This window comes from Amblyomma maculatum, unplaced genomic scaffold (assembly GCF_055883805.1).
Source record: "Amblyomma maculatum isolate TAMU_Amacu unplaced genomic scaffold, ASM5588380v1 scaffold_13, whole genome shotgun sequence".
Taxonomy (NCBI): domain Eukaryota; kingdom Metazoa; phylum Arthropoda; class Arachnida; order Ixodida; family Ixodidae; genus Amblyomma; species Amblyomma maculatum.
This window is the reverse complement of record NW_028146738.1, coordinates 34340888-34362471: the sequence shown is the minus strand read 5'-3', so window position 1 is coordinate 34362471 and position 21584 is coordinate 34340888. Positions and strand designations below refer to the sequence as shown.

Genomic DNA, 21584 nt, shown 5'->3' with positions numbered 1-21584 from the left:
AGGCCAGTACGCTTTATCCAACACGTCAGACCTCTAAAATGCGAAATCTACAGCCATTCAGACCGATGTGAACCCATACCTCCTGCCCAGTCAGAAACGCTGCATAGGGAATCTTATCAATTCGTTCCGCGATTGTTTTGCATCAACCTCCAAGGTCTGACAGACGCCACTAAGGAAGTACCGAATTATAGTTGTTGACGACCAACATCCACTACGTTTGCATCCTTACCGGGTGTCTTTCAAAAACGTGACACCATCCGCCACCAAATAACAGAAATGCTCCAGGACGACGTTATCCTACCGTGGACGAGCCCCAGGGCTTCCCCTATTCTCCTCGTCGCGAAGAAGGATGCAACCTTGAGGTTCCGCGTGGATTACAGACGCCTCAACAAAGTCACGAAAAAGGATGTGTACTCCTGCCGCCCATAGACGATTCCCTCGATCGCTATCGCCATATCCCTATTAAAAAAACCTATTTGCGGGTTTAATAGGTCCTGTATGAAATAATATGGGAGCATGTAGGAGCCGAAATGGGGCATAAAAAACACATAAAGAAGCATTCAGGACTAGTAGGAGGAAGCTCAGGATATGCATATAGGTCCTGTTTCTCCTTTGCAGACTCCTTTACCTCTAGTATATCACATGTGGGATATATATTAGGAGTTATCGGAGTTGTGAATAGGACCTGTGTACCGTGATACACGAGTTGGATGGGCCCCTTTATAAGGATTTGTCTATGCAAGATTGAAAGCGCAAAGTTTGATATACGCATGCGGTGTCCCAGCTAAATTGAATAAAGATTTAATACAAGAAAACCTTTTTGAAATTTGAATGAAATGAACATGAAAGTTTATTTTGCATTTCGATCTCTGCATGCGCCCCTGTGAGCGCATGCAGTAATTACAATCAACAATCGCTGCTCGTCTTCCGACCTTATGACGCACGTTCATATCTGTCACTGATGACGAGTCTGCAATACGGAAGTGCAGGGAATAAATTCGCTGTTTCACGTGAACATAAGTATGCTCGAACATAACTCAAAACACACGTCGCCGCCCACCGAACTATTCATTGATAGCTGCATATCAACAGCCATGTTTATTTAAGGGTTTGCATATGCAAAAGGGGTGATGAGAAGTGAAATACGGCCGCCGCTGCTTCGCTGGCAGCATGTGAAGTTAAAAGGTGATATATGACAAGCGGCTCCGTACGAGATATCTCTGTAGTAGAAAGAAAAATGCGCTCTAACACGGCTTAAAAAATAGCCAGTACGTAACATATTCGCATATTCTTAGGTGTACGTGCAAAAACCTGATGCGTTTGAATGATAGATGATATTGCCTATCTGCGGTGATAGAAGAAAAAAGGTTCAGCGTGTTTACAGGGCAATCGTCAAAGGACGACCGCACTTAAGAAAAAGATACAAAGTGCGAAACTGCAAAGTAGTAGTAGAAAACGACGTATATAAGCACACTGACCATCTGTCGCCGTGATGTACTGGTTAGCGTGCTGGGCTGGTATGCGGTGTAATCCTTGAAACCATGGTCGATTCCTGGCGCGGCAGCTTTTCTTTTTGAATTTTTGTATTTACGTACATTTTCTTATTTACCTGAGCGTCTTTCTAGGCTGGATCCGCATTTTCCCCACAACGAGGCGCGCTTACCACATTCTACAACGCACATAACCTGCGACTCCTACTACTCCTACTACTCCAACAACTGCCATAACTCCCATGTCCAATAACCCGATATGAATAGGTTCTATATGCGTGTGTATATATATATATATATATATATATATATATATATATATATATATATATATATATATATATATATATATATATATAGGATTTTTCAATAGGAATGCCACTTCCTTTTCGTCCCTTGACCTCCGCAGTGGATATTGGCAAATAGAGGTTGACGAGCGAGACTGTGAGAAGACCGCTTTTATTACGCCGGACGCAAGTTGCGCATTTCTTCATTCACAACATTGTACTCTGTCACGGTGCCCCAACAGTCGCCTTAACTGACAGGGGAACCTCGTTTACGTCGGCACTCACGAGCGAGGTCCTTCGAATTAGTGACACCATCCACCGGAAGGCAACAGCCTATCATCCTCAAAATAATGGACTGACTGAGCGGCTTAACACGACAATTGCCGATATGATTTCTATACATGCAGACAACGATCATGGGGACTGGGACCGAATTCTGCCGTTCATCACGTTCGCATACACCACTGCGCTCCAAGGAACTACACGCTTCTCTCCATTTCATTTTGTTCATGGACGCGAACCCTTGACTATACTGGATGCCATGCTTCTTCCGGATTCTGCTCCCTCCACTCTCGTGGGGGCTGACCAATTTATTCGTGACGCAGAAGCTGCACGCCAGCTTGCTCGACAGCGAATTCGGCACCAACAAGTACACGACGCCCAGGGCTACAACCTGCGACAACGAGAGGTGACTTACACACCCGGCGACTAAGTCTGGTTATGGAGCCCATTACGGTTGCGAGGGCGCTCTGAAAAGCTTCTGCGGCGTTACTGTGGACCTTATGATGTGCTCCGCCGCCTCAGTGCGGTGAACTACGAGGCGCTACCACAAGGCACTGTCCGCTCCTCTCGGCAGCCGAAGTCTGAAATAGTTAATGTTGCCAGAATGAAGCCATATTACAATCGTTAAACCGTTTTAGGGTCCAAACCAGAGCCAGAAACTTTCCCGTATAACTTGCTCTGCTTTTCTATTGTTCCCCTACGCTAGCGGCATCGGGTCGATACCCCTTGGAAGGGTTGCAATGCCACACCACTGTCCATCTTCTGGCGCTGGGCGAATGTATTGACACGTAGCTGAGCGTTGTCCTCCTCTCTCTCGAGCTTCGCTTGATTAAAAGAGCCGTCTCGGTTGTTCTGCTGCTTGCTACGTGTGTTGGTGACAATATTTTATACACATAAGGGAGCATTACTACGAAAGTATCAAAAAGCGCAGAGCCATAATCTTTTCAGACATTGAATGAAAAAACTAGCATTTTTGTAAGATTTACTCTGTCCAGAAAGACTGTGATATATAAATAAACATAAGCAATCACATTTCGTTTCATAATATTGCTGCTACATACAGCCTCAGAAATGGAAGCTTTTCACCATGCTCGGCACACCTTGCTGTTGTAAAACAACCATGCACTGCGTCCATCAAGAGCAGAAACTTTCAGTGAGTTAGCTCTAGGTATTTCAGTTAGACGAATAGTCGTGTTTTCTGTAATTATGTGGAACGAACTACACCCACAGAAAGAAATAGTGTATGGCAAAACTACGCCGAGTCTAGGTTCACAACCGGCGGCGCAAGGAGGCCACCATCACGTGTACACTAGTGGCCGACAGGGTACACAGCCCATTCCCGCTTCCTTTTGAACACGTGTACTTAATTGCTAAACGTTTTGTATTGTTCGGCTGCCGCAGCCTACGGTAAAGATCTAAAGTCGCAGACGCAAACGCATGTTTAATATCCACCCAGACAGAAACCTGGTGTGCACCTGAGCGAAGATATTGGAGTGGCTCTCATGATATCGCTTGACACCGGCTTTGGAAAAACCAGCACATACTCGTTATGACGAGTATTGGGACTCGAAGGGACATCATATTAGATGCTCAGTACTTCACGGTCTACAAAGGCTTAGTGAAGATTGTCCTGCAAGCTGCATTAGGACATGAGAATGATCTACAAACGTCTGCTGAACACAAATGAATACCGCGAAGTCGTTTCCTTGCGTTGTCGACCCTCCTGCAAGTTGGACGCTTAGGTGTCCTGAGGCAGCTGTCACAAGGAATCCGCCGCAAAGCGTGGTGGCTGCTTAAGGATATCAACTATGTCTCAAGCATCTCGAGCCACATCAAGCTGGTTTTAACCACCCAGCGTGGATAATGGGGGCGCTATGTTCCAAGGCACTTTTGCCATCAATTCTTTCTCGACATAAGCTTCAGCTGAACGACAAAGATTACTGAACTGAATAGGAGGACGTATTTGTTAAAGATGTGCGCCAAGTTTTAAGCGCAGTAGGCTTCATGTATCTAACATTTACAGGCTCTGTGTGAATTTTTTAGGTGGCCATATCAGGTGTTGAAATCTGAAGCACGCGTGCTGTGCGTGCAAAAACCTATCCCATATAATTAATTGGCGCTGTGAGCCGGCCGGCCACGCATGGGATTCTCCTGGTGAACCTGTTTTTTTCTTCAAGTAATTTATCATCATCATCAGCCAGACTGTACCCACTTCATGGCGAAGGCATCACCCATATTCCTCCACTTAAATCTGTCCTGCACTACCTGCATCTATTTGACCTTTGCGAATTTCTTAAACCCGTCCGCCTACCTTTCTGCTGCCCCTTGCTATGCTGTCTTTCCCTTGAGCTTCAGCTTAGAGGGCGCCACTATTAAGTTCATAAGTGGCGACCCCAACATCTCCCCCCTCAGTCACAAGGTACTACACTGTGGCCGCTACGGGTAAACACAACACCATCACCAAAATGTGAAGGTCCCGTTGTGGTGCTGCTGCCTCTTGAGTTAGGGGGTGAGGCTGGAGAAGTGAGAAATCTGCTGCCCTCAGCACAAATGGAACAAGGTGTCGACAATTGCGCTGCAGAATCGTTCCTCGCTCTGTTTCGACGATGAAGCACCTTGGACACTGTGCCTTGCTCAGAACTGTAGCACGCACTTGGTCGGGTCGAACCCAGACCTGCTCACTGGACTGAAGTGATGGCAGATCCCTGACGCGATGGTGTTGGTTGAAGTCCTTCGCAGTCCTTTTCTTGTAAGAATCATCTCTGAGGGCTATCTCCTCCCTCTCGGGTGAGTGTGGATGAAGATTTTCATCCGGCTTTGGGACTCGAGTTCTTAGTTGCCTTCGCATTAGGAGCTGAGCCAGGCTGAAGCCACTCACACTGGGTGTATCCCTATAGCTGAGAAAGGCCAAGTGAGGACCTTTTGCCTTACGGAAGATGTCTTTCACGGTCCGGATCATTCGCTCTGCCTCTCCGCTAAACTGTGGGTAATGGGGGCTACTGGTGATGTGGTCGAAACAATAAGATGCAGCGAATGCGACAAGTTCACGTGAAGAAAACGACGGACCGTTGTCTGACTTAACCTGTAGCGGTATCCCATGACGGGCGAAGAGGCTTTTGTACACCTCAAAGACCACTGGGACTGTTGTACGTTTCAGTGTCACCACATCTGAGAACCGGGAGTAGTAGTCCACTACCATCAAGAAGGTTTGATTATTGTGGTGAAAGAGTTCCATCTCGAGAGCTTCCCATGGACGACCAGGGAGGTTTGTAGGAAGGAGTGGTTCCGCTGAATTCACTCGAGTAAGTTCGCACCTTTCACAGCTGGTCACGAAGGAGGTTATCTTCGGCATCGGTATCCGTCGAGGTGCACTGAGGGCGAATGGCACAACATCTTGTTCCAAGCGAATGGTGTGCTCATCTCTGAGCGTGCTAGGGCCACGGAAGAGTTCAGCATGAAGCGTTGGCTAAGGAGTGCTCATAGTACCCACAAATAAACAACTTCAAGATGGCTTGGATGGCTGGTGGACCCAGTAAAGGTACTGAAAGTATCTCAATGACGTAAAGACGCTGGAAGCTGGTATTCCCTTGCCAAGATAACTGTGCCAAATACGAACCTCGTACAAGCAGAGGTCGGCCACCGAACCCTGTCAAAAAAGCGTCTGCCTTGGCGAGCTCAGCCGGGACTCCGGGGAAGTAACTTGGAACTGCGGAAACCTCGGCCCTTAAGTCTACTTTAAACTGAGTTTGGTAGTTGTCGACTGTGACACCCACATACTTGGCTTTAGATGTCTTCTCGAGAGCGTGCATTCGGATAGCATTGGGTTGGGCTTGCCTCGACTTCCTGGAGCGGCAAACTTCAGCAAAATTTTTGCAGGCACTCTGAGCGTGCATGATATGCGAGGCCGCAGAAGAAACAGACCGGAATGCCACGATAGCGTTCTGACTTCAAGTCCATTGAGCGCATTCTGGCGTCGACCGGCCGTCGCGAAAACTTTTGAGTCGCAGCATAAATGTTGACCCTGCCTTGCGAGGAAACCTGTGCGAGTGAGCGTTCCTTATCCGCGTCTTCGGACTGACGAGCTTACATCCAAGCTTCTTTGATAGTTAGCTTCTGGGAGCAGCAAAGCTTATCGAAGAGACGCGTGTCGAGCAATCCAACGACAGCACTGTCGCGGACCAAGCGTTCTTCCACCGCCGGTTACGGGTACTTGCAGCGTTTGACTAACTTGAACAATTCGGCGTAAAATGCGTCGACATTGTCACCAGGTGGTTGTATGCGCTTGTGAAAGCGAGACGACTCATAGAGCTCATTACAGGGATGCACGAAGTGCTCGGAGAAGCGTTTGACAACTGCGTCGTAGGAGGCTAACTTGGCAGCGTCGAGTGAAAAAGTCTCTAGCAGCGAGCGAGCTTCCGTGCCCATACAGTACAGACGCTTACGTACTTACATGTCTTGCGAAGCGTTCCGTAGTCCGGAGACAGCGGCACAGTCCTCGAAGCGATAATTCCATGAAGACCATCTTGCAGGGTTGCAGAAGTCGAACGCGTCTGGCGATTTCAGAGTGAGGCCTAGCTACTGGGCCTGCTGAGCGCTTTAGTTCGGGGGCATTTTTTTTTGCCGTTGACACGGTCGTTGAGAGCTGCTTTAAGACGAGTTTTACATAGTGCTGTCACTTCTGACACCATGTTGTTGTGAGCGTTCCCGTGCTGTCGTGCCGGTAGGCAGAAAGAGAGAGCCAGGCAACCATGCCGCTCCAAAAGCAAACACAAATTCATTTATTACAGTCCCCCCTGGCTGCGCTTCAGCTTAGATGGCGCCACTAATAAGTTCATAGGTGGCGAACCCAACACTAAGTAAAAATATTCGCCTACCGCTTCCAGTGCTTGGCTACCTATTGCAAACTGGCGTTCCATCCGGAGGCTGTTGACCATTGCCTTAGTCTTCTGTTTATTAATTTTTAAGCCTACCTGTTCTGCTTATCCTGCGCACGTCTTTAGTCATTCTTTGCAATTAATCCCCTGAGTTACGCAGCAACGCAGTGTCATCCGTGAATCGCATATTGCTGCGGCACTGACGTACCATTGACCCTAACTGTTCCCCTTGCGTCTCTGAAAACTTCCCTTTAAGCAAGCTGTTAACAGCGCTTCAACAGCACTGGGGAGATCGTGTCTGCTTGCCTTAAATCCTTCTTTATGAAAATTTGATTGCTTTTTTTATGCAGAACTATGGTTGTTGTGCACCCACTACAGATATATTCCAGTACTTTCACATACAGATCGTCTAGACCCTGATTTCTCAACGCCTGCATGACTGCCGATGTTTCCACCGAGTGAAATGATTTTTGCATAATCAATTGATGCTATATATAGGGGCTGGTTGTATTTCGAGCATTTTTCTATCACCTGGTTGATAGTATGGATACGATCGATAGTACAGTAGTACTCTTTCCGAAAACTTGCGTGATTGTTTGCTTGATGAAAGTTCTGATTATCCTAGCGACTACCTTAGTAAATACTTTATAGGTAACGGATAGTAAGCGGATTGGTCTGTAGCTTTTCTAGTTCTTAGTGTCCCCTTTATTATGAAGTTAAGTAATATTGTTCAGTGCTTAATACGCACAAGGGGGGGGGGCGTTAATTACAAAGGAATCGATCGAAGCAGATCTGCGATGAAGCCTACTAACGTCCTTCCGACTCTTCCTATTCTTTTTCCTGTACCGATCCGTTCTACCCTTCATCTTCTTCCATCGATATTCTGCGAAGGCGCGTGACAACATTTGTACGCTTCATCGCTGCCCTGCTTCGATAGATCCATTTGTAAATAACGCCCTACCACCCTGTGCTTACAAAGCACATAACAGCTTTGGTGACAGGTGCTTGGGTATCGAGCACGGAGCGTTCCTTCTATCGAGGGAGCAGTATAGGCTGGCTGACTTACCATCAATGCCATCGGACATCAATGAAGGCCTCAATATCGAGCAACCAGGACCATCGGCGACGAAGCCTACAAACGTCCTTCAGACGGTTACTCTTCTTTTTACTTTGCCGATCCATCCGAGCGTTGATGAAGCATCCATGATCTGAAATGACGCGTTTCAATTTTAGCGTTCTTTCATGACTCCTGCATTGATGTCACTAGGCAGCATATACAGGGTGGCCAATTTTACAGCAAGATATTTCCTCGTCCTGCAACAAATCTGTAGGGTACCCCACCCCCTCCAGCTGCTTTCCCCCTTTTAATAGCTTATAAAGCTTTCTTAAACTCGTCCCTCGTCACTGGCGGAATATTTAATTGATCTTCACTATTGCCAATGTCATTATAGTCCTGGCTACTTGAGCTATTGTATAGGTCAGTATAGAACGCCTCGGCTATTTTCAGTATCTTGTCCATATACTGATGAAATTGCCCGCATTGTCTCTTAGCGCATACATACAATTTCTGCCTGTGCATAATTTCACCCTCACAGATTTAAGGCTGCCACTGTTATTTAGAATATGCTCGATTTTCTGTGTGTTATACACATTTATGTCGGAGAAATTGCACCTATTGATTACCTTTGATAGCCTTTCCAGTTCTATCTTGCATGTTGTGTTGAAACGCTTTAATACTCTGGGGTTCCTTAATAAATATTTCATTTGGTTAGATAATTTATCGGTATCCTCTGTAACCATCATGCCGCCTACTTCTACCGCGCACTCGGTAACGATATCTGTGAAAGTATCGGTCATCGCTTGTACCCTAACGTAGTTTTTTTTATAACTTTTTTTATTCAGTCAGGGCATAAAGGAATATGTAAAATAGAAAAAAACGTAATAAATGAAAGAAAACATTTGGCCGACCTAATAAATTCGAAGAACTGTCTTCGTCGGTTAAAGCTGATTATCTATTTAACGGGAGATTCTGAATTCTTCTACCTTCGCTCTCACCTCTAATTCCTTGATGAGCCTTCTTCCTTACTAATACGTTTCGTTCTCTCTTCAAATCTAAAAAAACACAATACATTTCCATCCTGGGTCACTGTGCCGCACCTTTCCTTTTACCTGCACATCCTGCACAATGCCAGGGTTAGAACAGAGTATGAAGTCAGTTTCATTTTTTGTTTCGCCGTTAGGGCTTTTCCATGTGCACTTAGAGTTCTTCCGTTTGCTGAAGAAGGTGTTCATGATTCTTAACTTGCTCGGTCTGCGAACTCACCTAATAACTACCCACTGCTATTTCTAGAGACAGTGCCATAGTCTTATAATGCCTGGTCTCCCGCTTGCTTGTTTCCTTCCTTGGCACAGAACTGACCCATCAGTACAGAGCACAGCGTTTTTACTTTCCCCATTGCCGATTCGATACCTTCACTGAAGCTTTCGACTGCCTAATTATCGAAACTATATGCAGGCGCGTAGGACTGCCACCGTTCCATTTATACCGCGTTTTAGTTTAAAATTACGAAGCCTTCAACCCTCTCATTAATGCTATGTAATTTCTCTATGTCATGTACTTATTAACAACGAGACCTGCTATTAGTTCTCTTTTCTCCGGTAAACTTCGAGAGCATAATACACACCTGCCGTTCCGAACAATATATAATTCGTTTGTCATCCCAGCCCTAGCAAGCTCTATTATATCTTTTTTCATGCCCACTAGTCCATCTAAGAGTATTACAAAACTAGCCTGGCGAGCTACGGTTCAAGCATAAAACGTTGCCATGGCTAGTTACCAATGGCGACCTGTGCGGATCCTGATTTTCTTAACACCCTCCTCTACGTCACAGATCTGACCACCGTAGCCGCTGGGGACTGGTGGCGGGGGTTTGTTTCATTTTTCCTAGGACGTTGCGGCGAATTACTGCACGAGGGTGGCCACATCCTGCTTGGTGATGGAGTTCTTTTTCGAAGGTGTTCATCAGAGCCAGGATGCCCCCAATCCTGTTTATGTGATTTCGTCGACACGCGGTTCTCTTTTTTTATTATTCCGGTGGGGTTGTGCGCGGCACCCGGACATGAACCATGGTCCTCTTGCACGCAAGGCGGATGCTCGACCTCTACGTGCCCGCTGCTCTCCTTTCCAAATAATTACACAGTAATTTGTATATTTTTGAAAAACAGTTAAAAATAATTGGGGTGTTCCACCGCAATAAAAACAGTACGTCAGCTAACGTCTTGTTTATTGTTGCTGAAGGACGAATCTATTGAAGGGGGAGCCAGATGAGTTCCAGACTCCTTACTCTCATTGTATGCTTATAATATATCTGTATTACAACATTTTTTGGTTGTTGTTTTAACATCTTTGGCTTTCCTCATGTGCTGTTTTATAATGTACGTCGCTTCCCCCACCCCTTATGTAATACCCTGTAAAGGTTGCTTAAAGGTTCAATAAATGATGATGATGAGTTCAGTTTTTCTCCAAATACTCTGCTTCAAAACATTTTCACCACCGCCTGACTGGCATGTGAGAATCCACAAATTCTTTTTTTAGAGCGCAACTCTTTGGCGCCCGTTCCTGGGTTTCGCGTCGGCGTCGCCGGCCTCGTAACCTGCTCCGCCCCTCTTTCATCCCCCCAGTTCAAGCCGGCGCTACGGCAACCAAAGCCTCGCAGGAAGAAGGGGAAGGGGGGTACACTCGGCGGCCAACGATGGGGCAGGAGCGCGCGTAGCAACCGGCGAACACGAGAAAAGGAAGGAAGGGAGGGGGAAATCGCCGGAGGCAGCGCTAGCAGCGGCTGACTGATGCCACTGCCACTGATGCCACTGCCACAGCTAGTGAGTCAAGACAACGTGGCTGGGTAGAACACCATCACCTCCATGCAGAAAGAGGAAAAGGGGTCCCCCTCCCCCTCTTCCTGCGTTGCCGAAACGCCGGCTCGCTATCAGCGGATCACGGTGCATCCCGTTCTTACTCGCTTGCAGCGTCAGCGGCATCAGTCAGTCGCTGCTATCTGTTCGTCGCGCAAAGTTCCTACGGGCCCACGCGTTGCTGCCCGCAACCTCCGGATAGCTCAATTGATCTTGATTTCTCCGACCATAAAGCTTTCATGAGAGCCAAGAACTGTTATTGGAGTGTTTCTTGATGGAATACGTGTGAAAAATTAAAAACAAAAGTTGTCTGCAATTGTACATACGTGTCTTGCTCGAAATATTTGCCTCAGTTTATCGAAAGTGTGAAACAGCTCATGAGCTGCGCTCGAATTTCGCATTAGGAATTAACGTAATCGTGGGGAATTTTTTTTTTCAGAACATTTTTGGTGGTCCTGGTCACTGTCATTGCTGCCGCAACTGCCTTCGATGTGTTCACTAGACGGTGGAGAAAGAATCGAAAAAGTGGTAAGATAAACGTTCTGCGCGCTAATTTGTTCGTCAAAATATAGGATGCACTAAGAATTGTCGCGGGCTTCTGGTCGATTAACTATTATATGGGCATAATATATGCAACAGAAAGAAAATATTGGACCGTATATTAATTCAGAAGGAACTAATGATTCAACAGGAACTCTGTTATGCGTTTTCTAATATAAATCGCATGTTTGTGCGATGCGGTGACGAAATTTCAGCGCAAGGGCTCTGCAATGAAAGCGAGGCATTCAGATACTACATTTGATACCTTAATTTCACTGTGATGAAGTAATAAAACAAGTTACAAGGCTAGTTTGTTCATTGTTAAAGACATGTCGGCGCAGTCGAGGAACTTTTACTCTATGATTATCAACACTTGCCTGTTCCTTTCGCGCAGTGCCACGGGAGTTATAAATATGCATCACACAGAATGGGCGCTGAACTTCAGGCAGGTATATTCCTGTGAATGAGCAATGAAGAGAACCTTGTGCAAGTGCGCCACAAGCTTAACAATAGAAATTGCTCCTGAATCGCAATCACTCACCACCGCTAGTACCGAATTCTATCTTCAGGAGCACGACGTAGGTGATCGGACCCAGTAGATGTATTTCGCCTATGAAAAGAGAGGTCGAGGAACCACTGGTGCAAGTAACTACCTCTTATTTATAAAATACTCGTAATGTTTAACGTGCTTGAGTGCCCTGTTATTTTCATACATATTCGCTAACTATACGTAAAGGTCAAGGTTTTCGCTCATGCGCACAACACTGTCTTTGCTTTTTTTTAGCCAAAAGAAAACTAGTTGCGGTACGACGCGAATCTTATCCGATTTCAATCAATATTCTACTGCTTCACTGCCGCCGTAAACATTTACCTGCTAGCAGTTTTGCCAGCGCTTTGCTGGCTGGATTCACAACACGTGATTTCGTGCGTCCTATTCGAGGCTGTTTTGTTTATATAATGCGTAAAATTTGAGGCTTTTCTCTCAACAGCTTTGTTGGTCCCCTGGTGCTGCCAGAACGATTTTTTTTTCGCTTTAGTTTGCGGATTTTTGGCTCTGATAATGCACTGTCATACTTTACATATGCATGGCCAACCCGTCAGCAAGGCAGATTCATATTGTAAAGCTGTACTTGTTTAGCACTCAGTGGTCTCGTAACTATAATCACAGTTGTTTGCACATTGTCCGTTGTGTCTTAGATTGTGCTAAACCGGAAAGAACATATAATTTTCCTTTCTTTTAACTGTAGCCGTTTTCTACCAATGCATCGTGGCGTTCTCTGCGTTGGCGAACACCCGGCTACTTCTGACCACCAACACAGATAAGAACTCGGAAACTGCCTGCTACCAATTTATACACGGCCTCCGTGTCTTGAGCATATTCTGGATTTGTCTCGGGCACGCGTACGTCACTGTCTCCGAAAACATATGTAAGTCAACAGACTGTAGGTCATTCTCCTTTCCGATCTTTGCGGAATACAAAGAACAGAAGTTAGCACTCAGGAGCTTAAAACATCAATAAAGTCGTCAACCTTGTTCTACTTTCACAAATGCAGTATGATGAGAGCTTAGTTTGGGGCGAAATTTAATTTCGTACATGCTGCAATGCGAAGAAGGATATTGACTGTCATACACCATTCCGTTTTTCTTTTTAAAGCTTAGTCTGATTTTTGGCTGCAACGTCATAATTGCCCTGAAAGTGCTGCCAACCCTAGCGAGCAACCAAGCTATTCTTCAAAGAAAGCGAATTCGTAAATGGCAGGTAAAGGCTCAATATTATTGCTTACGCTCTGAACGTGCGGGCAGTCGGAAATGCTTATCACATTTAAGGGCATCGAAACGGCGGCAGTAACAAGATCGCCACGCCTCACAAAGCTACGAAGATTCCGGCCTGCACTCAGGACAAAGATGGCCCTAAAACAACATGAAACGTGTACCATGTCCTCTTTCCGTTGCGATCGAATTATTTGCCTGTCGGATCAATAAAAGGTATAGTTTGTGGAGCCTCACGTAAGCCCAAAGAGAATGTTGCAGGCCACGAATATAATAGTGAGCGGTCTCCAGACAAACGAGAGATTATTCATCTATATTTCTTTTCTTTTGTTTTTCAGCACGAATCGTTAACGCTCCCCTGCTCTTCGAGCGCTGGGATAGCCATATTATATCGTCGGTAGCCTTCCTTTGCGTGGATACCTTTTTCTTTCTAAGGCAAGTTAAATTCACCATCTGCATTAATATACATTGAAGTCATGTAAAACACTCAAAATGATAATTTTGGCAAGCGAATGTTTTCTGAATTACCGATTAATACCGGTGGAGGACGAATGTCCGACAGATGTACTAGTAAACTTATACCATACCTAGCTTAAGACTTCAAAGATGTTGGATGAGGCATGCATGACTATTTGTCTGCAAATTTCTTTAATAAGTAAAGGGATCAGAGTTTCGCGAGGTAATGAACAATGCCACGTTCATATGCTGCGAGCGCAGCTTTTTTTTTTTTTTGTTCAGAATTCTGTTCTGCCTAGCGTTGCAGTCTTTTCTACAATTCTTCTTGGGTGGGGACATGGTTTATTGGCGTCATTGAGGACGTTTCACTCACAACAGCAGTCAGCAGCCTTAACACTGCTTCTTCCTAGTTAAAGCGAGAAGTCACTTCTTCCTTACCCTCCGCTCGCCGCAATACCATGCTGTGACATGCTATCAATCAAGGCTGACCAGTGTTACCTGTATACGCCCTTCGCCTCCCCCGCCCCTTTCGTCGGGACGTTTTCATTCGGCGTTCTTCCCTAGCTCTCCGTGATGTCATTCAAGGAGGTGAATGGAGGTTTCCATGGCTAAGTCACATGGTGTAGATCTGACAGACGGAAGTCCGTACGCAAGAGGTAGGAAGAGCAGAGAGGGGAAAGAGCCTTGCTTGAGAGCGGAGCTGAAGGAGCGAGCTAGATGAGATGGTTTACATAGGAGTAAGAGAGAAGGAAGGCGGGGCTGCCCGCATGCGGTCTACTATTTATTCCCTTTATAAAATCATTGCATTGCAGCTAATCTTCAAATAATAACAGTTGGACAGTATCAGAGGCCTTTAGAAGTGCTTATGATAATGTAAAAGCAGCGAGTGGAGCTCCAGTAGGCCTTTCGCTTGTAGCCTAAAGAATAATTCTTCACTTGTATGCATTCTATACGTTATCGTTTTCATAGAAGAGGTTAGCCAAACTGCAAAAGCGCAAGCGGCCAAATTCTGAAGCGGCCTCATGGCTAGCTGAAATTGCCTGCTGCTTCTGCGTCGGCACTCAGTTTTAGGTTAACTACACAGTGCATGCTTTCTAAAATAAGCATGATGAATGCGCCTCGACTTTTACTCCACCACCATCACCATTATTTTGCCCATTAGCAAAAGTGCGAAACTTTCGAAGTCTGTTCAATGTTTTGCTTTTTGTTCCTCTACAAACAGATTGTTTTTACAAGCCTACAGGGTCTTCCTTGCACTTCGTCGGTTTTTACAAGGCGACGTCCTCACAGGATACTATCGGGAATTTTCTGTAGACGTTCGACATCTCGTCGCCACACCAAAGGGAAATTTAGCGCATCTCTGTATTCTTAAGAATTCTGCCTCGTTGTTTGCTGTACATTGGAAGGGCCAATGTGATAGTGTGCTTCACATATTTTATTATTACTTTTTTTTTGCAGCGGTTATCTGCTGTACGAGGCACTCAACAAGATGAGAATGAATCGTGCTGTTGTAGCCGTTGTGGCACTCTTCAGACGATGTTTCAGGTAAGGCCCCTTTGAGAACAGTTTCTATTATTTATGCACTTTATTTTGCATAACAAATCACTCCAAACAAGTGCTAGAACCTAAAATGAGGACACTGGCTATATAATCTTAGCTTCTACCAGCCTTCTAGGACGTCGGCTCTAATTCTGATGCAATTGTTAGACAGTGTATATTACAAATACGTTAGGACTGCTTTAAGATATCTACGTGTGCCAAATTTTACTTATGAAGTAATTAAGGCTACAATATAGGAAATCAATGTGACGAGTTATGATAAAACATAGAAAAAAACTCCAAGCCAGCTGAAGTAAAACCTGGGGATATATTTGTTTTTATAATGAATAATGTATAATATGTTGAGAACTTGGCTTGACGAAACCACAAATTTTTCGGAACTTTTAGATGAATTATTTTCCACTTGATATAGTAGTAATGATAGGACGCGCCAATTCAACTAAGTGTACTTCATTACAGTTATTTTCGAGGTTACTCATTAAAATTACTTTCACTAGCACCAGCATTGACCTTCAAAATTGCTCTGACTTAGAATTGAAACAAAGCTATCAAATATGATCACAGGCATACACAAAATAATATAGTATGCTTTGGCAAACGGAAACAACAATTAGTTTTCTACGTAGATGTATAATTGGACTACAGACCTCTCCTTAACTTTCACAGATGCCTGACCTCATTCCATACAGAATAAAATTGAGAGTACAGTTTCTTACCAAAAGGGTATAAGAATATTTATATTGACTAGCTGGTTAATGAGAATATTAAACAAAAAGAGCCGGGGTGAATAGTAATTTACAATGATTAGGTCAAGGCTGCATGCAGCAAAATTAGATCTACGGCTTTATGGTGTAAGAAATGTGCGGGAAATGTCTTGAGTATCTCGTAGCACGACGCGTCTGCAGACATCTCGTAAATTTCATGTTCTGTTTGACCCTGCACTTTTGCGGCTCTGGATTGAAGCGTATGCGTAGCGTTTCCAGCATGACGAGGTGCCTAGTCTGCATCCAAGGCCCTCGCTCAAGGGAACTGAAATCGGATACAAAAAAAAAATGAAGCCGCAGGTGCTCCTCAAAAAAGCCCTTATGCCAGTGATGTTGAAGGCTCCTCGTGGTCCGCGGTTAATCCGATTAAGCAGTGTTGATCCTCCTTTCATGCGCCACATGTATTATTCCCTTAGTAGGTCTAATCAGTAACGGAAATAGGTCCATGTCATAGTCTGCAGGAAGGTCATTTGAGAGCCGAAATCTGTTTTTTTCGAAATTAAGCTCTATCCGAATATAGTGTATCCGTCACCCCGTCGAACCCTTTTGCCGCTGCATGCCTAATTGTAATTATGACGGCGCCACAGCGGGCACATTCAGGATGTCATGCTTATAATGTCACGTCAGCAGTCATTTGAGAGTTTTTTTTTTTTTTTTTTCTGGAGGCGTTTAATGTAGTCTATGTCGCTTTGTTGGCGCCACTTTTCGATGGAGGCGAAAAGCAAGGCACCCGTGTGGTGTCGGTTGCACGTTAAAGAACCCTAGATAGTCTAAATTACCAGAGCCCTCCCCTATGGCATCTCTCATGGCCTCAGTCGGTAGTGGCGACTACTCTGAACTGAGGTATGCAGACTAGCAGACCTACCACTGTAAAGATGGTTAAAGTGGCTCTGCTGCTTACAGTATTGGGTCAAATACGTGGTTTCGCCTCAACAAAGCGCTTCAAAGACGGCTGAATGCAGTATGACGCGTCTGCTTAGGGACCAAGAGGGCTATGGCCAAACTTTTATGCTTTGGGTTGGAATGTACGAATATTCGAAAATTTCTATAGCCACTCAAACGTCCTCCTATTCAATTGTTCGCCAAAACGAAGTAGTACGTCATAATATTATTCGAAAACGTCTCTAAAGCAGGTAATGACTTGATAAGTATTTGAATAATTGGTTGGAGGTTCGAATCTGTACCGCGCTAATGTTTTCCATCGACAATAGTCCGAAGAACAGGTCTCAAGCCACTGCCCTGCGCCATAAGGCATTAATTACTATGCGCAGGCTAAGCGGATCCGGACCACTGCGGAGTTTGTCGGTGTTGCAGCGTTCGTAATGCTCAAGATGGAGCACAAAAGCTGCATGAAGCGGCAGGACGCAGGCCATCTCAACAAACCCGGAACTGGTTTCCAATACCGGGGGCCATAATTTCAATGCGGTTTCTACACCTTCCTGATTCTTATACATAGCTTTCGCCCGTTTCCTGTTCTCAGCTGTGATTCTAGGATATTCTCTTTTTGTCTTGAAAAGGGTGGTTTTTGTAAATTTATAAACTGCGCCTGAAAACACTATTGCGCAAAATGAAGAACAATAATCATGTTGCGGCCTCTTAATGAAGAAAATTGTAGAGAGTTTCATCAAGTATAGTTTTAAATTCGTTGTATAATTATTTATTTATTGATAAATGAAATTCTCCTGTTGAAGTATTATACGAGGGTCGGCCATTACAGCCCGTCCTAATTTTTGCAATGAATGCCTTGAAATGAGCTGCATTACTGGGGTGAACTGCCTTGGCAGGAAGGCGATTCCAGTCCTTGGCTGTCTGGGAAAAGGAAGCGTTGAGATGCGGAGTAGTATGTCCGGATGGTGGGTGAAAGGCTTGGTCGCGATTAATGCAATCATCAACCTGGTTGGCGGGTGTGATAACTTAACTTCCAAGTGGTGAGCGATAATATTTAAAAAAGAGACATAGTATGGTAATTTTACAGCGTGAAACGAAGCAGGAAAGACTAGATTCCGATTTCATTTCGATGAGACTAAAATATAACAATTATTCCGAATGAATGAATTTTGAGCACGGTATTGAATGGATTCCAAAATGAGAGAAGCATTTGACTGGTGAGGGTCCCAATCTGCGCATGCGTATACCAATTTGTGGTGAACGATAGGTAAATAAGTCAGCAGTTTTATAGCGGGAGGGGCTTGTCCCGAATTATGGCGCCAGAAACCAAGCATGTAGTTGGCATCATTAGTAATACTGCAAATGCGCGGTGACGCGCTGAGGGAGTGGGAAATAGTTACACTGAAGTATTTCTTCGTGGTGACTGCGGAAATTTCGGGAGAGTAGATTTAGTATTTTGCCGAGGTGTAGGACTGTACGCTGTTCTCAACGAGTTGCAATTACTTCATTTTGTGGAATAGTGGGAACGAGAAAAAGGACAGAAGAAACAGTACAGAGTACAGTCCGTATGGTCTGCTCTTTCCTCTGTCCTTTGTCTCAATTGTGCTATTCCACAAAAGGGCAGGACTGCCTGCGGTGAAATGTAATTAGAAAAGATTTAGTAATATTCAGACACATCAGTCATTTGTTGCGCCGTGATTCAATGTAATTTAAGTCTGCCTACAACAAAAGCGTATCGTTGCTGTTAGTGATAGTTCGATGACAAATCATCGTATGTTAAATGTGATATAAGCAGGCGGGTCAATAATGTAAATTAGAACGAGGAAAGTGCCAAATCCCGTACTTTGTGGCTTACCGGAGTTAACGGGAGTGAAAACGGAGTATGTTGATTAGCATATACAAACGCCGTTAGAAAGAAAGCATTGTAAGCAATCTAGTGTGAGGTTATGGAAAAGCCCCTGTTGGGGAAATTTGTCGATCGCTTTTTCAAAATGTAGAAATAATGCTTAAGTTAATGTCTAAATTGGAACGGATTTTCTTGATGGATAGAGTCTGCTGTGGGTCACACGAAATATGTTTCCAGAAACCATGCTGATTTTGGTGCAAGAAATTTACCGTTATCAGAAAATTTACGATATGTAAGCTACTAAATACAGTCTTTATTGCACTGTTATTAACCTCAATTTTCCTTTAACAAGTCATTTTTATAATCTGCTCCAGTTGTTTTCAACAAATGCAAGTAACGCATATGCAACAAGAACTATTGCTGAAGATGGGAAACCTTTCTTGGTACTAGAATGAACTTGCCTACCTTCCAGCCCGGTGAGATTATTCAGGTTGATAATGAATGCTATAATATGTGCTATGTTGTAATCAGTATTTTTTAGACTTTTATCATTTGAAAGTGCCTTCTCTTTAACTTTGAAAGAATGAATTTAGGTTTGATGGGTCTCGTTTTGTTTTCATTAAATTTTCCCAGGCAATGTACCCGCTTGAAATACATAGGTGAGATCTTGATGCCCTATTTAGAATCACAAAGTTATGTTAACAAATCCTCAGATTGCAACCATGCTTACTGATGTTCATCGGATAACCCAAAAAATAAGGCATTGGAACGGCGGGCCCTTTCCTCAGAATTGCCGAGCCCGACGTTTATTTTAGATAATTTTTCCGCGTTGGCTGAACGTTTTCAACCTGTTATTTTATTGCTACCATGGATAAAATTCGTTTTCAATTTTGCCTAATTTCTCCCTCATTTCATCTCGATTGCATCGTTTTGGGATAGCTTGGTCCCCATTATTTACATTTCATTGATAATCGACATTTGTCCTTCGCGGAGTTCGGCAAGACCTTCCATGATGCGGCCAGGTGCATATGCCGATTGGGGACGCGTGTTAGGGCCGGAGTTCAGTTCAATGTCACCAGCTAGTGTTACCAGCTGTGATAATATGTGTCGATTGTATGCCGATCGACAACGTTGCCACTGTGCTGCCGAGCCCACTAATTGGGTTGATAGGATGGGACGCACTTTTGTCGGAAATGGTTGATATGTCTCTAAATACAGTGAATCAACACTTTTGCCTGGGCTAGTTGGTTCATGGCTAAAGGGGGGAAGAACACCGCAGAACAGATGAGGACGAAGAAATGCAAACACAGGATCGGCGCTGAGAACTAGTGTTTATTTTCTAAACTCAAGCATACACTGGACCACAAATTAGGCCACAATTTTTTATTCCATAGGCTGAATCATACCTATGGTCTTATTGATAGCAGCCATAATGCCAAACGAAGCAGTGAAGACTTTTCGGTGATGTGCCATTATCCACTTTAAACCCAACTCCACATGGAGCTTGCCATATCCGAAGCTCTAGTGGTAGCGATGGTGGTGTGTTAGAAAAAATAAAAAAGAAACGGAAAGCATCTTGCCGAGTGCAGCAATTACGGCCTCCCTAATTTGCTGCGATAATCTTAAGCTCACGAGCTGCGTCAGGCGGAGGTTAAAGGGATAGGGAGAGAAGAGCAAGAAGTTCAGAGAGATACCATGGCAAGAAACGACTGGGGAAGCAGGCTTCACTCCTCCGAGCAAGGTACCGGTTATCCTCGAATTACCCTAGTGTGAAAACTTAGAAGCAGCAATTATAAAATATTTTTTGTCAATGGTGTAAATGGACCTCCGTCAATAGAATATTTCAAAAAAAAAATGCGCAGATGTGTTAGGAAATAAGTACCAATTTGCCGAAAAACGATTAAAATATTTCAATTTTGTTCCTATAGTAACACACTTGCACCTTTATTGCAGAACCAGCAAGTGACGCAGCTACAACCTTAACTAGGGAAGAAACATTTATATGATACGATAGGAAATAGTATGGTATAAAAGGTTTAACAAGCCAGAAAAATATTGGCTGAGACGGACAACATAGAGTAGGTCCTCGGAATAATTTGAACCGACAAGAGATCGCTAACGTGCGCTCACAAAGCGAAATACATGGGCGCTTGTGTTAGCCCTGTAGTGCAACTAGTCCACAGCGGCCAGTATCAAACTGGCGTCATTGGAAGAGATGTCGAGTGCCAAAACTATACTGAGCCACCTCAGCGTGGCAAATAACTATATTTGCGGCTTGCAGTAAAAATGCCGGAACACTGTCGAAACTACCCTTAGCTCTGTCCATTATGAAAATGAAATGCCAATTTACCAAAATGCACGATAGACAGTTCAGTTCAGTCGCTCAGTCGTGTCTGACTCTTCGTGACACTATGGACCATATCACGCCACGCTTTCCGGTCTCTCACTATCTTCCTAACATCCCATAACTTCATCTGCTGCGCCTCGAGGATGCCATCTAACCATCGCGTTTGCTGCCTACCCCTTCTCCGGTGACCCTGAACCTTTCCCAACATCACATCTTTCTCCAGCGACTCATCTCATAAGATGAGCAAAGTAGCCGAGTTTTAACTTTAGAACTTGACCCTCCAATGAGCAGTCAGGGTTTATGATTTGATCTTCTGGCAGTCCAAGGAACTCTCAAGAATCTCCGCCAGCACCCCAATTTAAACGCGTCAATTCTTCGACGGTTCGCCTTCTTCAAAGTCCAATTCTCGCATCTATACATCACAACTGGAAAGACTATAGTACGAGTTATACAGATGTTGGTTGGCAGTCTAACGTCTCTGCTCTTTACTAGGCGGTCAAGGCTTGGCTCTCTTTCCCAGAAGCAGGCGTCTGCTAATTTCATGGCTGCAGTCTCCTTCCGGGGTAAT

At 44.5% G+C, this 21584-nt stretch overlaps 1 protein-coding gene and 1 pseudogene across 1 annotated transcript in view; one reads left to right on the top strand and one right to left on the bottom strand.

Annotated features, from left to right (window-relative positions):
* Positions 1 to 21584, top strand: part of LOC146172546 (nose resistant to fluoxetine protein 6-like) — a 63563-nt gene that overhangs the window by 10462 nt on the left and 31517 nt on the right. Inside the window, exons 5-8 of the mRNA XM_084585956.1 lie at positions 11285 to 11373; positions 12633 to 12812; positions 13494 to 13590; positions 15070 to 15156. Of these exons, the coding sequence (XP_084442082.1) occupies positions 11285 to 11373; positions 12633 to 12812; positions 13494 to 13590; positions 15070 to 15156 (453 nt within the window). The remainder of the gene's footprint in view (positions 1 to 11284; positions 11374 to 12632; positions 12813 to 13493; positions 13591 to 15069; positions 15157 to 21584) is intronic.
* LOC146172547 (uncharacterized) lies at positions 5509 to 6993 on the bottom strand (annotated as a pseudogene).